Source organism: Chenopodium quinoa, unplaced genomic scaffold (genome assembly GCF_001683475.1).
Source record: "Chenopodium quinoa cultivar QQ74 unplaced genomic scaffold, ASM168347v1, whole genome shotgun sequence".
In the NCBI taxonomy this organism is placed as follows: domain Eukaryota; kingdom Viridiplantae; phylum Streptophyta; class Magnoliopsida; order Caryophyllales; family Amaranthaceae; genus Chenopodium; species Chenopodium quinoa.
Window position 1 is genome coordinate 2000918 of NW_018744066.1, and position 17280 is coordinate 2018197.

The window sequence follows — 17280 nt, forward strand, 5'->3', positions numbered from 1 at the left end:
TGCCACATAAACTTTTAAGCTAATTATTTTTCTAGCTAGTTTGAACACATTTACTATTTAAATTACGAGTATTTATTTATTATATTCATATAGAAATTACTAATTTGTTTTTAGCATTTTCTTTTTGACAAGTTATTTCAAACTAATTTGGTTAGTCCCCGTTCAAAAAAAAAAATGGTTAGTCAAGTTAATTGTTTTTTTTTTTTTTTGAACCAAAGTCAAGTTAATTGCATATTCTAGCTCTAATGGTCAAGCTAGTACTATGTAGCTCGGATCTACAAGTCCCTAGCTAATATAGCTATAATCATTGGAATTGCTCTAATTAAGGAGCTTTAAAAATTATTACTTGTAGCATTCCTCATAATAAATTTTGTTACCATTTAATTAAAATAATCATTTAAGTAGTATCTATCAATTATTTAAAAATATACATCGTATATATTATAAGAAAATATATCTAGTACTCCGTATAATTTTTCCTTAATCACTGGGGGTGAGCATAACAGGGTACCCTGTAAAAATTCCAGGAACCGGAACCTGTTGCAACAGGTTCCCCAAAATGGGAACCGGAACCGAAACATGTTGAACAGGTTCCTGGAAATTGGGAACCGGACAATTCAGGGTACCTTGTATTATAATATACTCACTAACTTTTTTACGAATTTTTTAATAAAAAAACTGGTTGGTCACTAATTTATAATGTTGCAACTTGCAAATAAGACAAACTAATAGTAGTTGTCTAACAAATTTAATATATATATTTTTATAATTATAATTTTGATATTTATTATTTAAAAATTGAGTAAGAATTAGAGTATAATATGAAATTAAGTGATACTTTTATCAGGTACTCTACAGGTTCCGGTTTCAAAAAATTGAGAACCTGAACCGGAACCTGTTACAACAGGTTCTCCAGTTTGCTACCTGGAATCAGTACATCTTATACAAGTTCCGGTTTCGAAACCTGCGATTCCTAACAGGTTCCGGTTTCGATTCAGGGTACCCTGATTTTTTGCTCACCCCTATTAATCACCATGAACGCCGTAATGAAAAACCTTTGATTATCATTTCCTCCTAATGGGCCTATATACGAAGGTTCAGAAATGTATAAGTTGTTAATTGTGACGCCTTTTGTGGCTCATTCAAACTTATACGAAGTATAAATTTTTTTTTATTTTAATTTTTTTTTTTAAATATTTTTATTTTGGTGAAAGTGAGATAGTATTTGATCTGTGCATGGTGCACCCCGTAGAATTAAAAATGGCGGAAAAAACATACTAGTGTTTTCAAAGGAACATACTAGTTTTTGAAAGCGAACATACATGTATTTGACAAAAAAAAATATGTTTGTGTTTGATAAAAAAACATGACATTACCTATTTAAAAGAAAAAGGAATATTACATTACAAAGAATATAAAGTCTATAAAAAAAAATAATAATAATAATAAAAAACATGATAATACATTAAAGGAATTTTTTTTTTTTCATGGTTACTCAGGTTCTTGAATTTAACTTGTTTTTTATGCACATACATCAAAGAACCTATTGTATACTGTAAAGAACATATAGTTCAAACTCAAAGAACACAATGATTTAGGATCAAACGCAAAAGGCATATTATGCTCGTATTCTTTATAAATGTCTATAATATTATTTTTTCGCCCATTTCTTTGAAATATACATAATATTCTTTCCGGGTGCACTATGCGGGTGTGCCATAAAAATTTCAAAACTGAGATAATTTGCTTCAAAAAAAACTTTTTAAGGCAACCTTAGTTTTTAAATAACTGAATATCAGGAGATTCATTATACTACCTCCGGTCCAAATTACTTGCAACTTTGGGGTATTATTTGTGAGATATAAAATATTTCAAATAAAGTTATTGCGAGTAATTTGGACCGGAGGTAGTATAAATCAATTGCTAAATTTCATGCAGCACAAATTCTTGGATATTACTCAATTTAGTGGTTGATAATTTGACATTCAGTGAATGAAGTTCCCAATCGAATATTGGTGAAGAATAAAACCTTTTTGTTGTGCTATGAAAAGTTGTCAAAGGGCAGAGGTGGTGGCTGTGCATGGTGTACAAGGGATGACTGGATGGTGGACTAGTCATAGACGCATGGTTTCACTGAAGTGTTAGACCACACCCTTGCTAATTGTTGTTCATCAAAAGTTATGTGTCGTGTTATATTGGTTCCGTCGTCTCATCAAACTTGTTATGAGTACTACTCGTTTAATATTGATTGATACCTTATCGTCTTAGCCTTTTTTTTTAAAGTTTGTAGCGCCCAAGTAGTATATCAAACTCTCGCTAGTATCAACTCCAAGACAATCAACTAAGAACAACAATCTCAATTGACCACAAATTAGTAAGCGAACAATTCGCCACGTAAACCAAACCATATGAACAACAAGAACAAGAACAAGATGGAAGTGACAAAAGCACAAATGCACAATGATACACTATATATACGTGGAAAATCCTTTCAATGTAAAAAGTAAAAGCCATGAGACTTATGAGAAGTACACTCTTCTCATCTTGTTATGATGACATTATTGTAGACAAAATAAACTCAAGTCAGTCTACAAAGATTTTACATCCCACAACAAGTACACACGTAACACATTAATTATAAACTACTACTCCTTAGAAGAAGAAAAAGTGAAGTACATCACCAAAATGCAGGTTTTAGAATTGAAAACATGGAAAATGAAGAAGCTTCTCAAACACCCTTTTTCCTCTAGGTTTTGATTTTCTTATTCTTAATTAGAAATATTTTTTTTTTGGTGAAAGAAATATTAAAACAATAAGAACAATTACGATTCTCCATCAGCTACTAGCCCCTTCAATTGTGACTTTTAACATTATCGCCTCATTTAAGTGCACATATATATTGCCTCAATTGAACTTTATCCTTTTATATGTTATAACTTTTTTTTTCTTATTATATTCACATTGCACGATCGTATCTTATGATTTTATCAACGAGTGGACAAGGTTTCATTTTATAATCCGATGTCAAAACATTCAAATTATTACTCCGTACATTCACACCTTGATTGGAAATTTGGATAGAACAAAAAATAGCACGAGTGGAAATTATAATTACCAAGTAATTGTAAGCTACAATACAACAGCTGACTTCATCAACAACCTCCACAACTCTCACGCTTGCCTTTTCTTTTATCAATTAAAAAAACCATAACTATCACGTTTCTAAAAATAAAACAAAATCTTACTATTATTTTAATCCAAAAATTCACCATTTTCTCTGTAATTTCCCCCTTCTTCTCTCCTTCAACCTCTTCATTCTCTTGCCTTTTCTCTCTCTCTCTTCTTTCTCTCTCTACCCTTTTCACTCCTAAGCTAGGGAGGGCTACAATACCAGGTACTCCTTTTCCTTTTTTTTTTTTACAAAAAAAAAAAAAAATATTAATCATTCTATATTCTGTTTATATATGCTATTTTTTCTGGGGTTTTTGATATCCTTGAATCTGAGTACATTTCATTGAGGTTTTTGACCTTATGGGTTTTGATTAATAGTGATTAAATTGAAGTGGGGTTCTTTTTTTTCTGGATGTTTGCTTTACTTTGTGTTTGATTTGTGTTTTTGAAGCATTGTTTATTGCTGGGTAGATCGGATTATCTTATTTGGTTGTTAATTGGTTATGATTGATTGGATTATTAAAGTTTTGCTCATTATTATAGTGTTGGAATCTGTGTGATTTAGGTCCTAATTATCTTTGTTTTCCCAAAAGTTTCTATTTTTTATAATTTATGTTTTGGGTTTTTAGCTGTTTTAGCTTGTGGTTTATGGAGTTATTGCTAATCATGTGTTCTAGTATCTCTTAGGCATTAAGGTCTAATTGGTATGGTCTGTATGCTAGAAAGTCAAAAGCTTGGTTTCCCAAAATCTATGTGTAAGAGGGTTTCAATTAGTGGAAAACTTGTTTGGATCTTCTAACACTAATTCCTGGTTGCTAGTTTATAGCACTACTGCTTATTGCCAAATGCTAACTGAATTACTCGGTAAATGTATGATTTGGTTGCGTATATTACGACGATTTCTAGCTGAATGGATTTGATTCTTGAGTTTTAACTGACCTTTCATTTTAGTCTCTGGATCCTATGTAGGTTTTTGCCAACATTTTGTAGAGTGATAGTTGATGAAGGATCTTTAATCAAAAGTTTAAATATTGTACCAAACGGTTTTGTATAGGTTTCTGATGTACTGTTGGCTATGATTCCGTTACATTCAGTTCATCACTATTTGCTGAAACACTTATGAGATTGATGTAAAAGCAGCTAGGCTTCTATAAGAGTTAAGGAATTGATAAGCTGTGGTATATTCTTTAATTGAGGAGTATTTTTCTATCTTTTTGCCCTTTGCTTCGCTCTCTTGAGAAACAAAGCCCCTTCTTACTTAGATGTTTGGATATAGCTGAAGGGAATCACAAATAAGATTTGCGTAAAGCTATCATTAAAAACGTCCATTAGCTCCTTCAATAGTTAATTGTCACTGTGCTGTTCTTTTATCACAACCTGGTAGAGCTGTAAACTTGTTCTCGACTTGGTAGCAGACAATCACAAAACGTTAGACAATGTTGGTTGCAGCTTTTTTCTATTGTGTCTCTTGTTCCATTTGATGAGGAGAGAATGGGTTTAGAAATTAGAATGCATTCATGTTGTTCACATCTCATTAATTTGTTTTTAGATTTTCTGCCTGGTAAGAATTTGTCCTTGTCATTTTATCTGTAAACTCTGACTGCTTTCCTCGCTGAATGTAAACGTATCTTTAGTACTGCATGGTTAAATGATGTTAAATTAGAAAGGGGTGGATAGGATCAGAAGAGCTAAATTGACTTATATTTGATGCTGTAGGTCTCCTAGCATGGATGATGATAAAGGGCTTGAACTCAGCTTGGGATTAGCATGTGGTGGTTCATCTTCCACATCAAAGGATAGGAGCAGTAACTCAGCGGATGCTAAAACTGATCCAGATGAAAGAACCAATAAAATTCTAAATGATTTCAAAAATTTCCTAAGTGCTGTTCCACAATCATTTCCCAGAAATGATGCTGTGAAACCTCAAGAACACTTCTTTAGTAATTTGCAGCAAAATGGTAATGGTGAAAATGTCTCCGGTGATGAACCTGGAGTCGGTGATAAACGTAAAAGTACGTTTGAGGAGATGAATGACCAGAAGAAACAAGAGACAGATTCTCGTAATTCTGGCATACATGATAAGGACAAAATGTCTCACATATCAATTACGACTGATGAGGGATCGACCGCAGATAATGAAGATGTGGCAGAATCTGAAGCTGAGGGTTCAACATCCAGATTGGCCTCTCACCATGAAGATGGATCTAGAACACCTGGAGGAAGTGGTAGCTCTTCTCAGGCTCCTAAGGAACTTTGTGGAAAACCAAATAACAGTGCTCCTTTTACTGTGCAGGCAATGAATAACATGAATGTTCCTTACTCTATAACCATTAAAGAGCCTCCTTCAGCTAGTGCTCCAAGTACACCAGGTTACCCACTACCAGGAATGACGCAGGGCATCACTTCTGCAAATGGAGAGCGGCCTAGGCTACACGCTACAGCTCTAGGGAGTTTGCCAATGTCTTTTGGATACTCTCCTGTCCAGCTTCCAGTGTTGGACAATAAGGATAGCCCTTGGAGAATGTCTACTCAGCCACAATCCATCCCTGCAACTTATGCTGGAATATCTATATCAACTTCAGGTAAAAAGGATATATATCACCAATAATCGCAGTATGAGCTCAACCTTTACTTCGTGTTGATTGTGTTTCAGTTTTATTGTGGTGTATGATTTTCTATGTATTTTTTTGTGTTAATTTGGAAGGGGGTCCTCAGTCAGGTGATTGGAATTTGATGTTTTTAAGATGCTATCTCATATCAATCAACGACTTGCAATGGCTTGTTAGTGACTAATGGTATTGATAGCTGGCTATCAATATAGTTTATGTCCTTTTGAAGATTCTAAAATTTTGTTTCTCTGTTGCTCTATATGCTTTATGTGTGTGATTATGAGCTTAGTGTCAGATGCCGCCTGATACTTCAATGAGCAAAGCTAAACTTACAAAAAGCTCCTGTGTAGGCTTAAAGTTAAATTCATATTCCTTAATTTAAATTGAAGGGGATAGCTGAGCTATTGACTTAGGAAAAATAATTTACATTTTACAGAATGCTCACAAGGATCCTAACTATAAGAATACTGTGATCTGAAGAAATATAATCTTAGTTGTTACTCTTTAACCTGATCTCAGATAGGGTTGTGCTCCAACTCTGCCAAGTCAGTCCTGAATTTTTCGAGCTTGAGTTTGGGTCAGTCAATTTGAGCTGTGCAAAGCCGAGCTACCCTAAGCTCAATATCAGCTTGTTCTGTTATCAAAAGTTAGACGTCCCGTAGTGATTACCAAACATCAAGCTTTAAACTGGATTGCTTATGTGAAAAATGATGTTGTGGGTTATAATTTAATAAAATAGCTCTTCTCAATCTCTCATGGTTTAGGAACTGCTGACTGTAATTTCTTTCAACTTCATTGTTGACTAGTCTCCTTACTTTTAATGTGGTATCCTCCATTATTATACAGTTCCAATGCAAGCTATCAATAACTCATCTGAATCTGTACGGCTTGATGTGCACCCTTCAGAGCAGCCAAAAGGCCAACCTCTACTAGTAGCTGAGGAAGGTTCCTCTTCTCAGGTTGAAGGTGATGCAAAGGGACGAGGAAGCAGCTTTCCATCCGAGTATCCAGCCATAAGGCCTGGAATTGCCTCCGAGATGAATTTTGGTGGATCCGGTTCCTTTCCGAATTTACCTTGGGTATCTACAAGTCCAGGACCCAATGGTAAGACGATTTCGGGTGTCACGTATAAGTACAATACCACCCAGATAAAGATAGTATGTGCCTGCCATGGAGTCCATATGTCTCCTGAAGAATTTGTACGGCATGCTACAGAGGAGGAACAAACTCCTGTCACCACCCTCAACTTAACATCCCTACGAAACACCAATCCCACAACTTCTGCGAAATCCTGAATGTTTGTATCTGAAGTAATGGACAGAGAAAAGAGTAGGAGTGCAATTTTCGTGAAGGTATGTAAAATCTCCATAGCTCCTAATAGAGATAATTTATGCGCTGCCATAGCAATTCATATTAACAGCTGGGTAATTCATCAACACATTTTTTGGAAACAGTCTTCTCTGCTAGTCGATATCTGTGAGAGATAAAACTTTGTACATCTAAGTCTCCTCATCCGACATGAGAAGCAACTATTGTTTATCAGGGTAGGTTGAATCTAGGAAGCAGCGTTGTTACAATGTCGGATAGTACTGAGTATGGTCTTAGCATTCACTTCTGTAAATTCTGTAAGGCTAAGCTAGCTGCTTGTGAAAATACTAAGTATGAAAATCTTGAGCTAGTTTGGATATTGTTTTTCCTCCTAAATCCATGTAATAATATTGTTGTATGTTGTAGCAGTTTTCTGCAAGGATCTGTAAACCATCTACTAATAAATGTCAGTTTTTGCTGTTTTGTTGCTACCAGTGTAAAATTCAGATCTGTTTTTTTGACAGTTTTCGCTCAAAAAACCAGAGATATCTTAATAGAAGTATCAATATGTTACAGTAGTACATGACTGAGTTTTGAGTCTAATTAGAGAGTGCCCTGCACCTTTGGCTTTTTAAGGTCTTAAGTTATCCATGAATTGGCGACACGCATGTGTATTATTGTACTTAGCTCCATCCGTAATTGCCCCATCCTAAACAATACGCTCTGTAGGTTACATTTTAATCGTCGTAATTCTCCTTAATACTATCCAAAAATACAACCCCCACCCCACCCCAAACCAAACCAATAGTCGTGTTTAGATTTGAATGTAACAAATCTAGCTCATAATAATAACCGAAACCAATATAAAATCGCGATAGAAAGAATTGTTGTGGAATGTGGATTGACAATGCGCATAATTTGATGAACACACACAGGCATTCTTTTGTGCATATACTTGATCTAGAAATCCAAGCTGTAAGAAATAATAATTCACATTTCACATTACAAGATATCCGGCAACAATTCTTGAAGAGTGGCACATGGAAATGAGGAAAGTATTCCTTCATCCTAATATAGAAACTGCATGTGTAACATAACATTTAATGCAATGACCAAAAAAAATTTAATTTATACATAATAATTAGAAAAAAAAGAAGAAAAAAAAAAAAAAAAAAAAAACTATGTGCTTGAAAACCAGGCTTCAAAAAGGTGATTATAATTTATAAATTCTCAAATTAGGCATCTTTCTTACCACATTTTAATATTGGAGTCAAGTGCAATTCAATTTAGATGATGTCTGTAACTGTGTTGCACAAACAGCAGAGCATGCATTCAGTTTTTTTTATTTTTTATTTATTTTTTATTTTTTTTTTTGTTTTTTCCGGAGGGGAATGCATTCAGAATTTAAGACAGTTGAAAGTTTCAGTTTTTGATTTTGATCACCATGCTCATTAGCTAAACAAATTTTTTGCCAACCCCCCCCCCCTCCCCCTTTTTTTTGGCAACGTCTAACACCTTAAGAATCACATAACATTATCAAGAGTAAATAAATGATTTCGATGTGGTTGTTAAGTGTTGGGGTGGTATTCAAGATTTGTGATCAAATTTTATAGTTCCCGTTTTTGGTAGAAATCAAGATTGTCCAAAATAAAAAAAAAGATCGTCAATGAAAATTTGTTCACATATCTCTCTACAGTCTACACCAAAAAAATATTAAGAAAGTTTCGGTAAAATAATACTTGTGACTAATTATTAACGTAATTTTGAGACTGAATATATAACCACACAATTCAATTTAGAATATAGTCAAATGCCACTAATTGGTCAAAAATCCAAAATTATGCTCCTATTGCATCCATGAAATTTCATAAAAAAAATTGTCAAGTGACATTAATTATCACAAAAAGTTGGTACTTCTTACTTGTAATACACATAATAACACATATATGTTGTCATAAAACATAAACATAGTGTTAACGTTAAACCACAATATGTAATAATTTACTAATGATGATTTGGGTTTAATGGCAAACACCGAGAGTCGCCTTATGATAGGCCACATGTTCTAATCCTTACTTTTTAAAATTATAAACTGTAATGTTTTTGTGGCTTATTCGGATAATCCAGTTTATATAGTACAGTATTATTTTATTATCTAAAAACTAAAAATGTATTAAAAAAATAATTTAATAAAAACAGGAATATGCTGAATAAGTTGTCAACACGTACAAAACATATGATATCATTAGTTTTAGGTTAATTACTAAATAAATTAGGGCAGTTAGTTTATGACTTCAATACTTCATATCCTCTAAATTTTTATTACAAAAATAATCAAGTCAGCTGCCTCCATTTCATGAGTTGGCTCTCAAATTATATATTTATTCCCAATATAATTAGCACAAGTGCAGCCTCTACCTCTAATATGTTTCCCCACTAAACTCTATTAATTAATTAATTAATTAATTAATTAACATCTTATTATAAAATTAATCATATAATTGTAATAACCTAAGAGACAGAACAACTAACCATACTCATCTTCATGTAAAAAGGTCAGCATCTCTTTAGGTAAAGGAACCAACCCAGAAAAGTGACAAATAATATATTCAAAGGAGAAAATTAAGGAGATAATTATCACATAAATTTAATTAATTATACTTTATATAGTATCTATAAATATATATTAGAAAGACTTTCTTGCACTCAAACTAAATTCTTCCCATTTTTTTTCCTACTTTCCTACATAACAAGTACATGAACAAGAAATCTTGTTTGTTCATCATATATTTCTCCTTTTGTACCAGCCTATAACCCGAAAAATAAACTGTTTGGGTCCAATTTAGTCCAATTGGGCCTGGTCACTGAATGATCCAATTAAAAGCCCAAGGTTAAGGTTCAACTCTCCAAATGTGCTAAAGTCAAAAATCAACATCCTCAAAGCCATGTCAAGGTCAGTCAACGGCCCAATCAGCTTGGCCCAGCCCAACTGACTTCCGGGCCCAATCCGCCTCCTTCATTAGCCAAGGTATAAAAGCCAACAATTTGGTCAATTCTTGGTAAGACAATAAAGCCTCAAGCAACTAAACTCTTGCACAGCTTTCTCTCTCTAATATACTGACTTAAGCATCGGAGGGGCCTTCCTCGGCGTCCCCCCCGAGGCTAGTTTACGTGTATTTGTTGTGCAGGAAACCCTCGGCTCCTGCGTCGTTCGGACCGAGACCAAGTTCCCTCAAGATAAAAGGATCTTCCGAGATTCGATTGTTTTCATCCGAAACAATTTGGCGCCGTCTGTGGGGAACGCTACTAAATTTCGCGTCAGTCATCAAACACTCCGGCAGTCGCCATGACTAAGAGTGGAAAGAGTTCCAAGAAGGCTAAGAAGGGAGGAGGCCGGATTACGGTGAGGGAACGCCAGCCGGTTTATCCCTCCCCGGAGCAAGCCTCTTCCGAATCGGAGGCCCCCATTTCTCCGGAAAGGGAAGCCTCAAGAGGTCCTAGCCTCCAGGAGGAGAACACCTCGCACCACACTCGGCAGCCGGGGCCATCCCCGAGACCGAGTGGCTCAGGAGCGAGGAACTCCCCGCCGCGCCATAGCGTGCAATCCAGGTCACATCCGCGGGAGACTCCTCCCTCCGGACCCTCCACCGAGGAAGTGGCCAGAGCAGTGGCCATCTGCATGGAGTTCCTTAAAGCTCAAGGGGCTCCAATCCAGATGCCTGATGATCACCAGCCGAGAAACCTGAAAAGGAGGATCGGTCAGGATGATGGTGGACAAGTTCCACCACATAGAGAGCTCGGCCAGAGGTGGCGAGGGGACACCCGAAACTCCAGTAAGGAGAGGAGGAGGAACCCTCAACCCTCTGACCACTCTGAAGCTCAGAATTCCATGGGGCCCTCCAAGGACCCGGAACTCGCCCGCCAAAGCGTTCACGAACGCTTGGGTTCGAGGGAGGTGAGTGTGCATAGCCGCCTCACCTTCCCAGAGGATACCGGGCCCCACCCAACCTTGTCTCAGCCGGGGACGAAAACCACTTCCACCTCTGAGAGAGGAGGGAGCGAGGTCCCTGAGGCCGGGTACAAGGGGAAGGCGGTCATGGTTCCATCGAACTCGCCCTTCCAGAAGTGGATTCTGGAAGAGCATGTGCCAACGGTCAAAATCCCGGCACATATTACTTACGATGGTACCTCAGATCCTAAAGATCACATTGCCTCTTACGAGGGGCACATGTATCTGAACCCGAGGTCTGAGGCTACCTGGTGTAAATACTTTCCTACGACCCTCAAAGGTGTTGCCCAATCCTGGATCACCAAAGGGCTCAAGGAAGGCTCCATAACCGGTTGGAACGACCTCTCCAACAAGTTCAAGAGCAAATTCTCTACGGCCAACCGCCGAGAGAAGACCACTGCAGAGCTAATGAGTCTGCAGCAGGCGGAGGACGAGAGCCTCCGCGACTATCTGACTCGCTTCAGCAACGAGTCATCCGGAATCACAAGCCTGGATCAAGGCCTGGCCGTGTTCGCGCTACGGAACGGCCTCCAAGCTGGAAAGTTCCTGGACTTCATGGTCATGCATCCCCCGCAGACCCTGGAGGAAGCCTTGGAAGCATCGGATAGGTTCATCCGAGCCGAGGAGTGGAACAGATCCAGGTCTCAGTCTCGTCCGAGAATTGACAAGCCGAAAGGGCAGCAGCCCGAAGTCTCGGCGCAGAGGAAAGGGAAGGCTAAGGCCTCAGAACCGTCCTCTGCTGCCGAGCCGAAGAAGGAAAGACACTTTCCCTACACGGGAAGGTACGATTCATACACTCCACTCTCCCTTCCCCGTGCTAAGATTTTCAGCACGACGAAGGACGAGGGGAGATTCAAAAAACCTCGTCCGTTGCCTCCCTGGCATCAGACGAGGGGAAAGGACCAGTGGTGCGAGTTCCATGACTCACCCGGACATCGCACCGAGGACTGCGTCCAGCTGAAGGACCAGATTGAGGATCTGGTCCGCAAGGGGTACCTGAGCCAATACCTCGCGGACAGGCGCGAGGAGAAAAAAGCTGAAAAAGATTCTCGGCAGGACCTCAACTTCGCTCGGAAGAAGGATAAGGGACCTCAGGGCAAGGAGTCCCTCGACATCCTAGTTATTTCCGGGGGAATCTCGCGAGGCACAGCCAAACGCCAACTGAGGGGTCTAACCCATCAGATTCATCAGGCTGAGCTTCGGCAGTCCCAGTCACCGGCGCCGAACATCCTGTTCACAGCCGAAGACTGTGAGGGGGTGGTATACCCCCACGATGACCCACTAGTAATCATTCTGGGCATCGCCAACCGCAACGTCTGGCGGACCCTCGTCGACGGCGGTAGCGGGGCGAACATCCTCTTCCGAGGAGCGTTCGACCAGCTGAGGATGGGAGCCGAGCACCTGGCCCCCGCACCCTACCCGGTGTCTGGATTCAACGGCTCTTCCTCGTATCCTGACGGGAAGATTACACTTCCTGTCACCATCGGCGAAGGCCGAGCAGCTAGGAATATCATGGCCGAATTTTTGGTCGTAGATGCTCCATCTGCATACAACGTGATCATGGGGAGACCCCTCATTCACGGCATTCAAGGAGTCGTCTCCACGTATCATCAAATCATGATATACGTTTCAGACGAGGGACGCTCCGAGAAAATAAAGGGCAGTCAAAAAGAAGCCCGCCGATGCAATCACCTCAAGCCATCCACGTCTCGCCGAGGCGACCGTGGCGATGGGGAGGAAAAGCACCGGGACCGAAACGCCAAAAAGCCGAGAGGCTCAGACGTTTCGGCTAATGAAGCCCCAGACAACGAGAAATCTGATGGGGGCCAAAAGGCTGACTCCGCCTCAGAGCCGAACGACTCTGATGGCCAGCCGCGGTCAGGAAAGTCTGCTAATATTGATAGCAGGCCGGAATTCGAGGAATCCAACTCTAAGAGCATGGAGACGGATGACCTGACCGAGTCAATAGAACTGACCGTAGGAGATCCGAACAGATGTGTTAGCATCGGGTCGTCACTGGAGCCAAACACCCGTGCGGCACTCGTCCAACTCCTACGGGCCAGTGGAGACGTGTTCGCCTTCTCAGCCGCAGAAATGCCCGGGATTGATCCGGACTTCGTCTCCCATAGGCTTAATGTCGACCCCTCCAGTCGACCCATTAAGCAGAAAAAGCGGAACTACTCCGCCGAAAAGAACCAGAACATCGCAGCTGAGGTCGATAAGCTCCTAGATGCTGGGTTCATTGAACCCTGTCAGTATCCGGAGTGGCTGGCCAATGTTGTAATGGTTCAGAAGGCAAATGGTAACTGGAGGATGTGCGTTGACTTCACGGACCTGAATAGGGCATGTCCCAAGGACTCCTATCCGCTGCCGAGGATCGACCAACTGGTCGACTCGACAAGCGGGCATGCTCTGCTCAGTTTCATGGACGCATTCTCGGGATACCATCAGATCTTCATGCACCCCGAGGACCGAGCTAAAACAGCGTTCATAACAAGTTCCGGGTTGTACAATTACAGAATGATGCCCTTCGGATTGAAAAATGCGGGGGCAACATATCAGAGGTTGGTTGATCAGGTTTTCGCCGAGCAAAAAGGCCGAAACATGGAGGTTTATGTTGACGACTCAATCGTCAAAAGCATAAAAGAAAAAGATCATGTCACGGACCTAGCCGAAACCTTCGCCACCCTCAGAAAATACAAAATGAAGCTGAATCCGAAGAAATGTGTCTTCGGCGTGAAGTCAGGCAAGTTCCTCGGCTTCATGGTCAGCAAGAGGGGGATTGATGCAAACCCCGCCAAAGTACAAGCTGCTTTAGACCTCCCCGAGCCGAAGACAAAAAGAGATATTCAGCGTCTAGCCGGGAGAATGGCTGCCTTGTCCAGGTTCATCTCACGAGCCTCAGACAAAGGGCTCCCTTTCTTCAAGGCGCTGAAGCTCCAAAATTCAAAAGGCATTGAATGGGGAGACGAACAAAAGTCAGCCTTTCAGCAGCTCCGTGAACACCTGGCTCAACTCCCAACACTGGCAAGGCCAGTCGTAGGAGACATCCTATACTTATACGTGGCGGTCAGTCCAGCCACGGTAAGCGCGGTGCTGCTAAGGGAAGAAGAAAAAGTTCAACAGCCGATCTATTTCGTCAGCCACACCCTGACGGATGCCGAGACGCGCTACCCATTGTTAGAAAAAGTGGCTTATGCAGTGGTGGTGGCTGCTCGGAAGTTGCGACCCTATTTTGATTCTCATCAAATAGCGGTTCTAACTGATCAGCCGTTAGAGAAAGTCCTCGGCAAGGTTGAAAAATCCGGTAGACTAGCAAAGTGGGCTTTCGAGCTCACCGAGTTCAGTATCGGTTATCAGCCGAGAACAGCCATCAAGGCGCAAGCCTTGGCAGACTTCTTGGCCGAGTGCTCCTATCAGGAGACTCTGGATGCAAGGAGGAAAATCTGGACCGTCTTCACGGATGGGTCCTCCACCGTGAACGGTTCGGGGGCAGGGGTCGTCATTACCTCTCCCGAAGGCAAAACCTTCGAGTATGCACTAAAATTTTCATTCAAAGCCTCTAACAACGAGGCCGAATATGAAGCAGCCATTGCTGGCTTAGACCTGTGCATATCGTTGGAAGCCGAGCATGTCTACCTCAAGACAGATTCTCAGCTGGTCGCCAATCAGATCCGGGGGGAGTATGAGGCTAAAGAGCCTTCAATGGCAGCTTACCTCACAAGGATCAAATCGACAATTGCGAAGCTGAGATCTTTCGAAGTAGAGCTGATCCCAAGGGGTCAAAATGCTCAAGCGGACGCACTCTCCAAACTTGCAAGCTCAACTCTGACTGAGTTAAGCCGTTCTGTCTATGTGGAGGTGCGCCGAGAAAAGAGTGTAGCCGAAGCAATATCAATCTGCTGCGCTGCACTCGAGCCGAGCTGGATGGATGACATCCTGGCTTATAAACTCAGGGACGAGCTCCCCGAGGATAGGAATTCGGCCTCCAAGATAAAGCGGATCAGTTCACGATTCCTCGTCTTCGGCGGCCAACTCCTCAGAAAATCCTTCTCCGCTCCATTATTGAAATGCGTGGGTCCAACGGATGCCGACTATATTCTCCGAGAGATTCACCTCGGCATCTGCGGAAACCACATAGGAGGGAGAACCTTAGCCCACAAAGCTCTCAGGGCAGGGTATTTTTGGCCTACAATGATCTCGGATGCAAAGAACATGGTCAGAAAATGCGAGAAATGCCAAAAATTTGCACCGGTAATCCATCGGCCATGCCTAGATCTCCAGCCAATTCTTAATCCTCTTCCATTTGCACAATGGGGGTTGGATATTCTGGGACCCTTTCCCGAGGCCCCATACAAAAGAAAGTGGCTGATAGTCGGAATCGACTATTTCAGCAAATGGATTGAAGCGGAAGCTGCTTCAAGCATATCTGAGCAAACTGTCAGACAGTTCATCTGGCAGAACATAATAACTCGGTTCGGCATCCCAAAAGTTTTTGTGTTCGACCACGGCAGACAGTTTGACAACCTGCCCTTGCGCCGATACACTGATCAATTCGGGATAAAATTGGCTTACTCCGCGGTTTGCCACCCTCAGAGTAATGGCCAAGCCGAAGCCGCAAATAAACAGATCCTTAACGCTCTCAGAAAAAGAGTAGAGGATCAAAAGTCCAAGTGGGTAGAGGAACTTCCGGGAACCCTCTGGTCACTCCGGACAACCGAGAAGGAGGCAACGGGGCATTCACCTTTTCAGCTGGTGTATGGATCCGAAGCAGTGCTTCCAGTGGAAGTGGGCTCAGAAAGCCTACGAGTGAATCTCTTCTCAGCCGAGGAAAATGAGCAGCTCATGAAAGAGTCCCTCGACTTCCTTGACGAGATTAGAGATCTAGCCCGAGAAAGGATGGCTGCACACAAGCTCAGAATGAGCAAGTCCTACAACCGAAGAGTCTATCAACGACCTCTCAGAGTTGGGGATTTAGTTTTGAGGAATGCTGCAGCTGTTCAAAAAAGTCGCATTCATGGCAAACTCTCAGCATCTTGGGAGGGACCTTATGAAATTTATCAAGAGCTTCAGCCCGGTACCTTCAGACTCAAACAAATGGATGGCACCGAGCTGAAAAACCATTGGAATGCCGATGTGCTCAAAAAATACTATGTGTAAATCCTTCGGATAGTACAATCTATGTAAGTACACTGATTTTGTTTACAAAAAGGCCATCGAGCCAGTATTCATTCAGATTGCGTGTATTCTTTAAGTCTTTATGCTTTCTACGGTTTTTCAAAAATTCAAGGTTTCATTCGGCGCTGTCCGGGGTATTGCATAATGATGCCTTGTACCTCGGCAAGCCGTAAAACCTGCCAAAAAAAGGATACAAGCCCGAAGTATTGCATAGTGATGCCTTGTACTTCGGAGAAGCTGTTCCTTTGGGCAAAAAGGCCATAGACTTATCCGAAACATAGCCTAAAAAATAGGAACTGATAAAGCCCCGAAGTATTGCATAGTGATGCCTTGTACTTCGGATGAATCAGTTCCGGGTGGTAGTTGCAACTCTGAAGTATTGCATGATGATGCCTCGTACTTCAGATAAACTGCTGCCCCGGCATGGTGTTTCGGATAGTTGTTCCCTTGGATGAATTGAAGAAAGTGTCACAAGAGTACCATCTCTAGAGTGAAAACTCTCAGGTGGGAAATCAGTACTTTAAAAACAGATGTAGAAAATAAAGCAAAGTGTTCAAAGATCCTCGGCTTAGCCGAGAAAAATTATCAGCCATTCCAGAATTCAGAAGACCTCATCTTCAGATTTCTGGGGGGCAGAGGGAAATAGAGAAATGGCACAACTGATCTAATACCCTTCAGCTCAGGGAAATAGAGAAATGGCACAACTGATCTAATACCCTTCAGCTCAGCCGAAGTTTGATACTTATGTCAGTTTTTTCACAAGTTGAAAACATCCGAGTACAAACGGCAAAAAGAAGTCTCAGCAGAAATGATTCTCGCTAGCCGAAGTTCTGCACTTAGCAAATATTTGAAAGATCATTCAAAGAAAGCAGTAAAGTGCGAAGACTGGTAAAGCGAAGAGAAAAAAATACACGAGAAAGCTGAGAAAGTGAACTTCTTTGAAATAAAAATGTTGAATTACAAAAATAGTCGGCAGCCGCCCACAAGCGGAAAGTAACAGCTGCC

The 17280-nt window shown here is 41.0% G+C and overlaps 1 protein-coding gene across 1 annotated transcript; it reads left to right on the forward strand.

Moving 5' to 3' along the window:
• Window positions 1-3069: 3069 nt before the first annotated feature.
• LOC110690975 (ninja-family protein mc410-like) lies at window positions 3070-7594 on the forward strand. Its single transcript, XM_021867898.1, has 3 exons — window positions 3070-3394; window positions 4888-5753; window positions 6627-7594. Exons 2-3 carry the CDS (start codon window positions 4898-4900, stop codon window positions 7073-7075), a joined length of 1305 nt encoding a protein of 434 aa, XP_021723590.1. The 5' UTR covers window positions 3070-3394; window positions 4888-4897; the 3' UTR covers window positions 7076-7594.
• Window positions 7595-17280: the final 9686 nt, after the last annotated feature.

Excerpts from the sequence above, each read along its gene's own strand:
- LOC110690975 (XM_021867898.1), top strand. The coding sequence starts at position 4,898 with ATGGATGATGATAAAGGGCTTGAACTCAGCTTGGGATTAGCATGTGGT. Across the intron at positions 5,754-6,626 it reads AATATCTATATCAACTTCAG|TTCCAATGCAAGCTATCAAT; the intron begins GTAAAAAGGATA and ends ATTATTATACAG.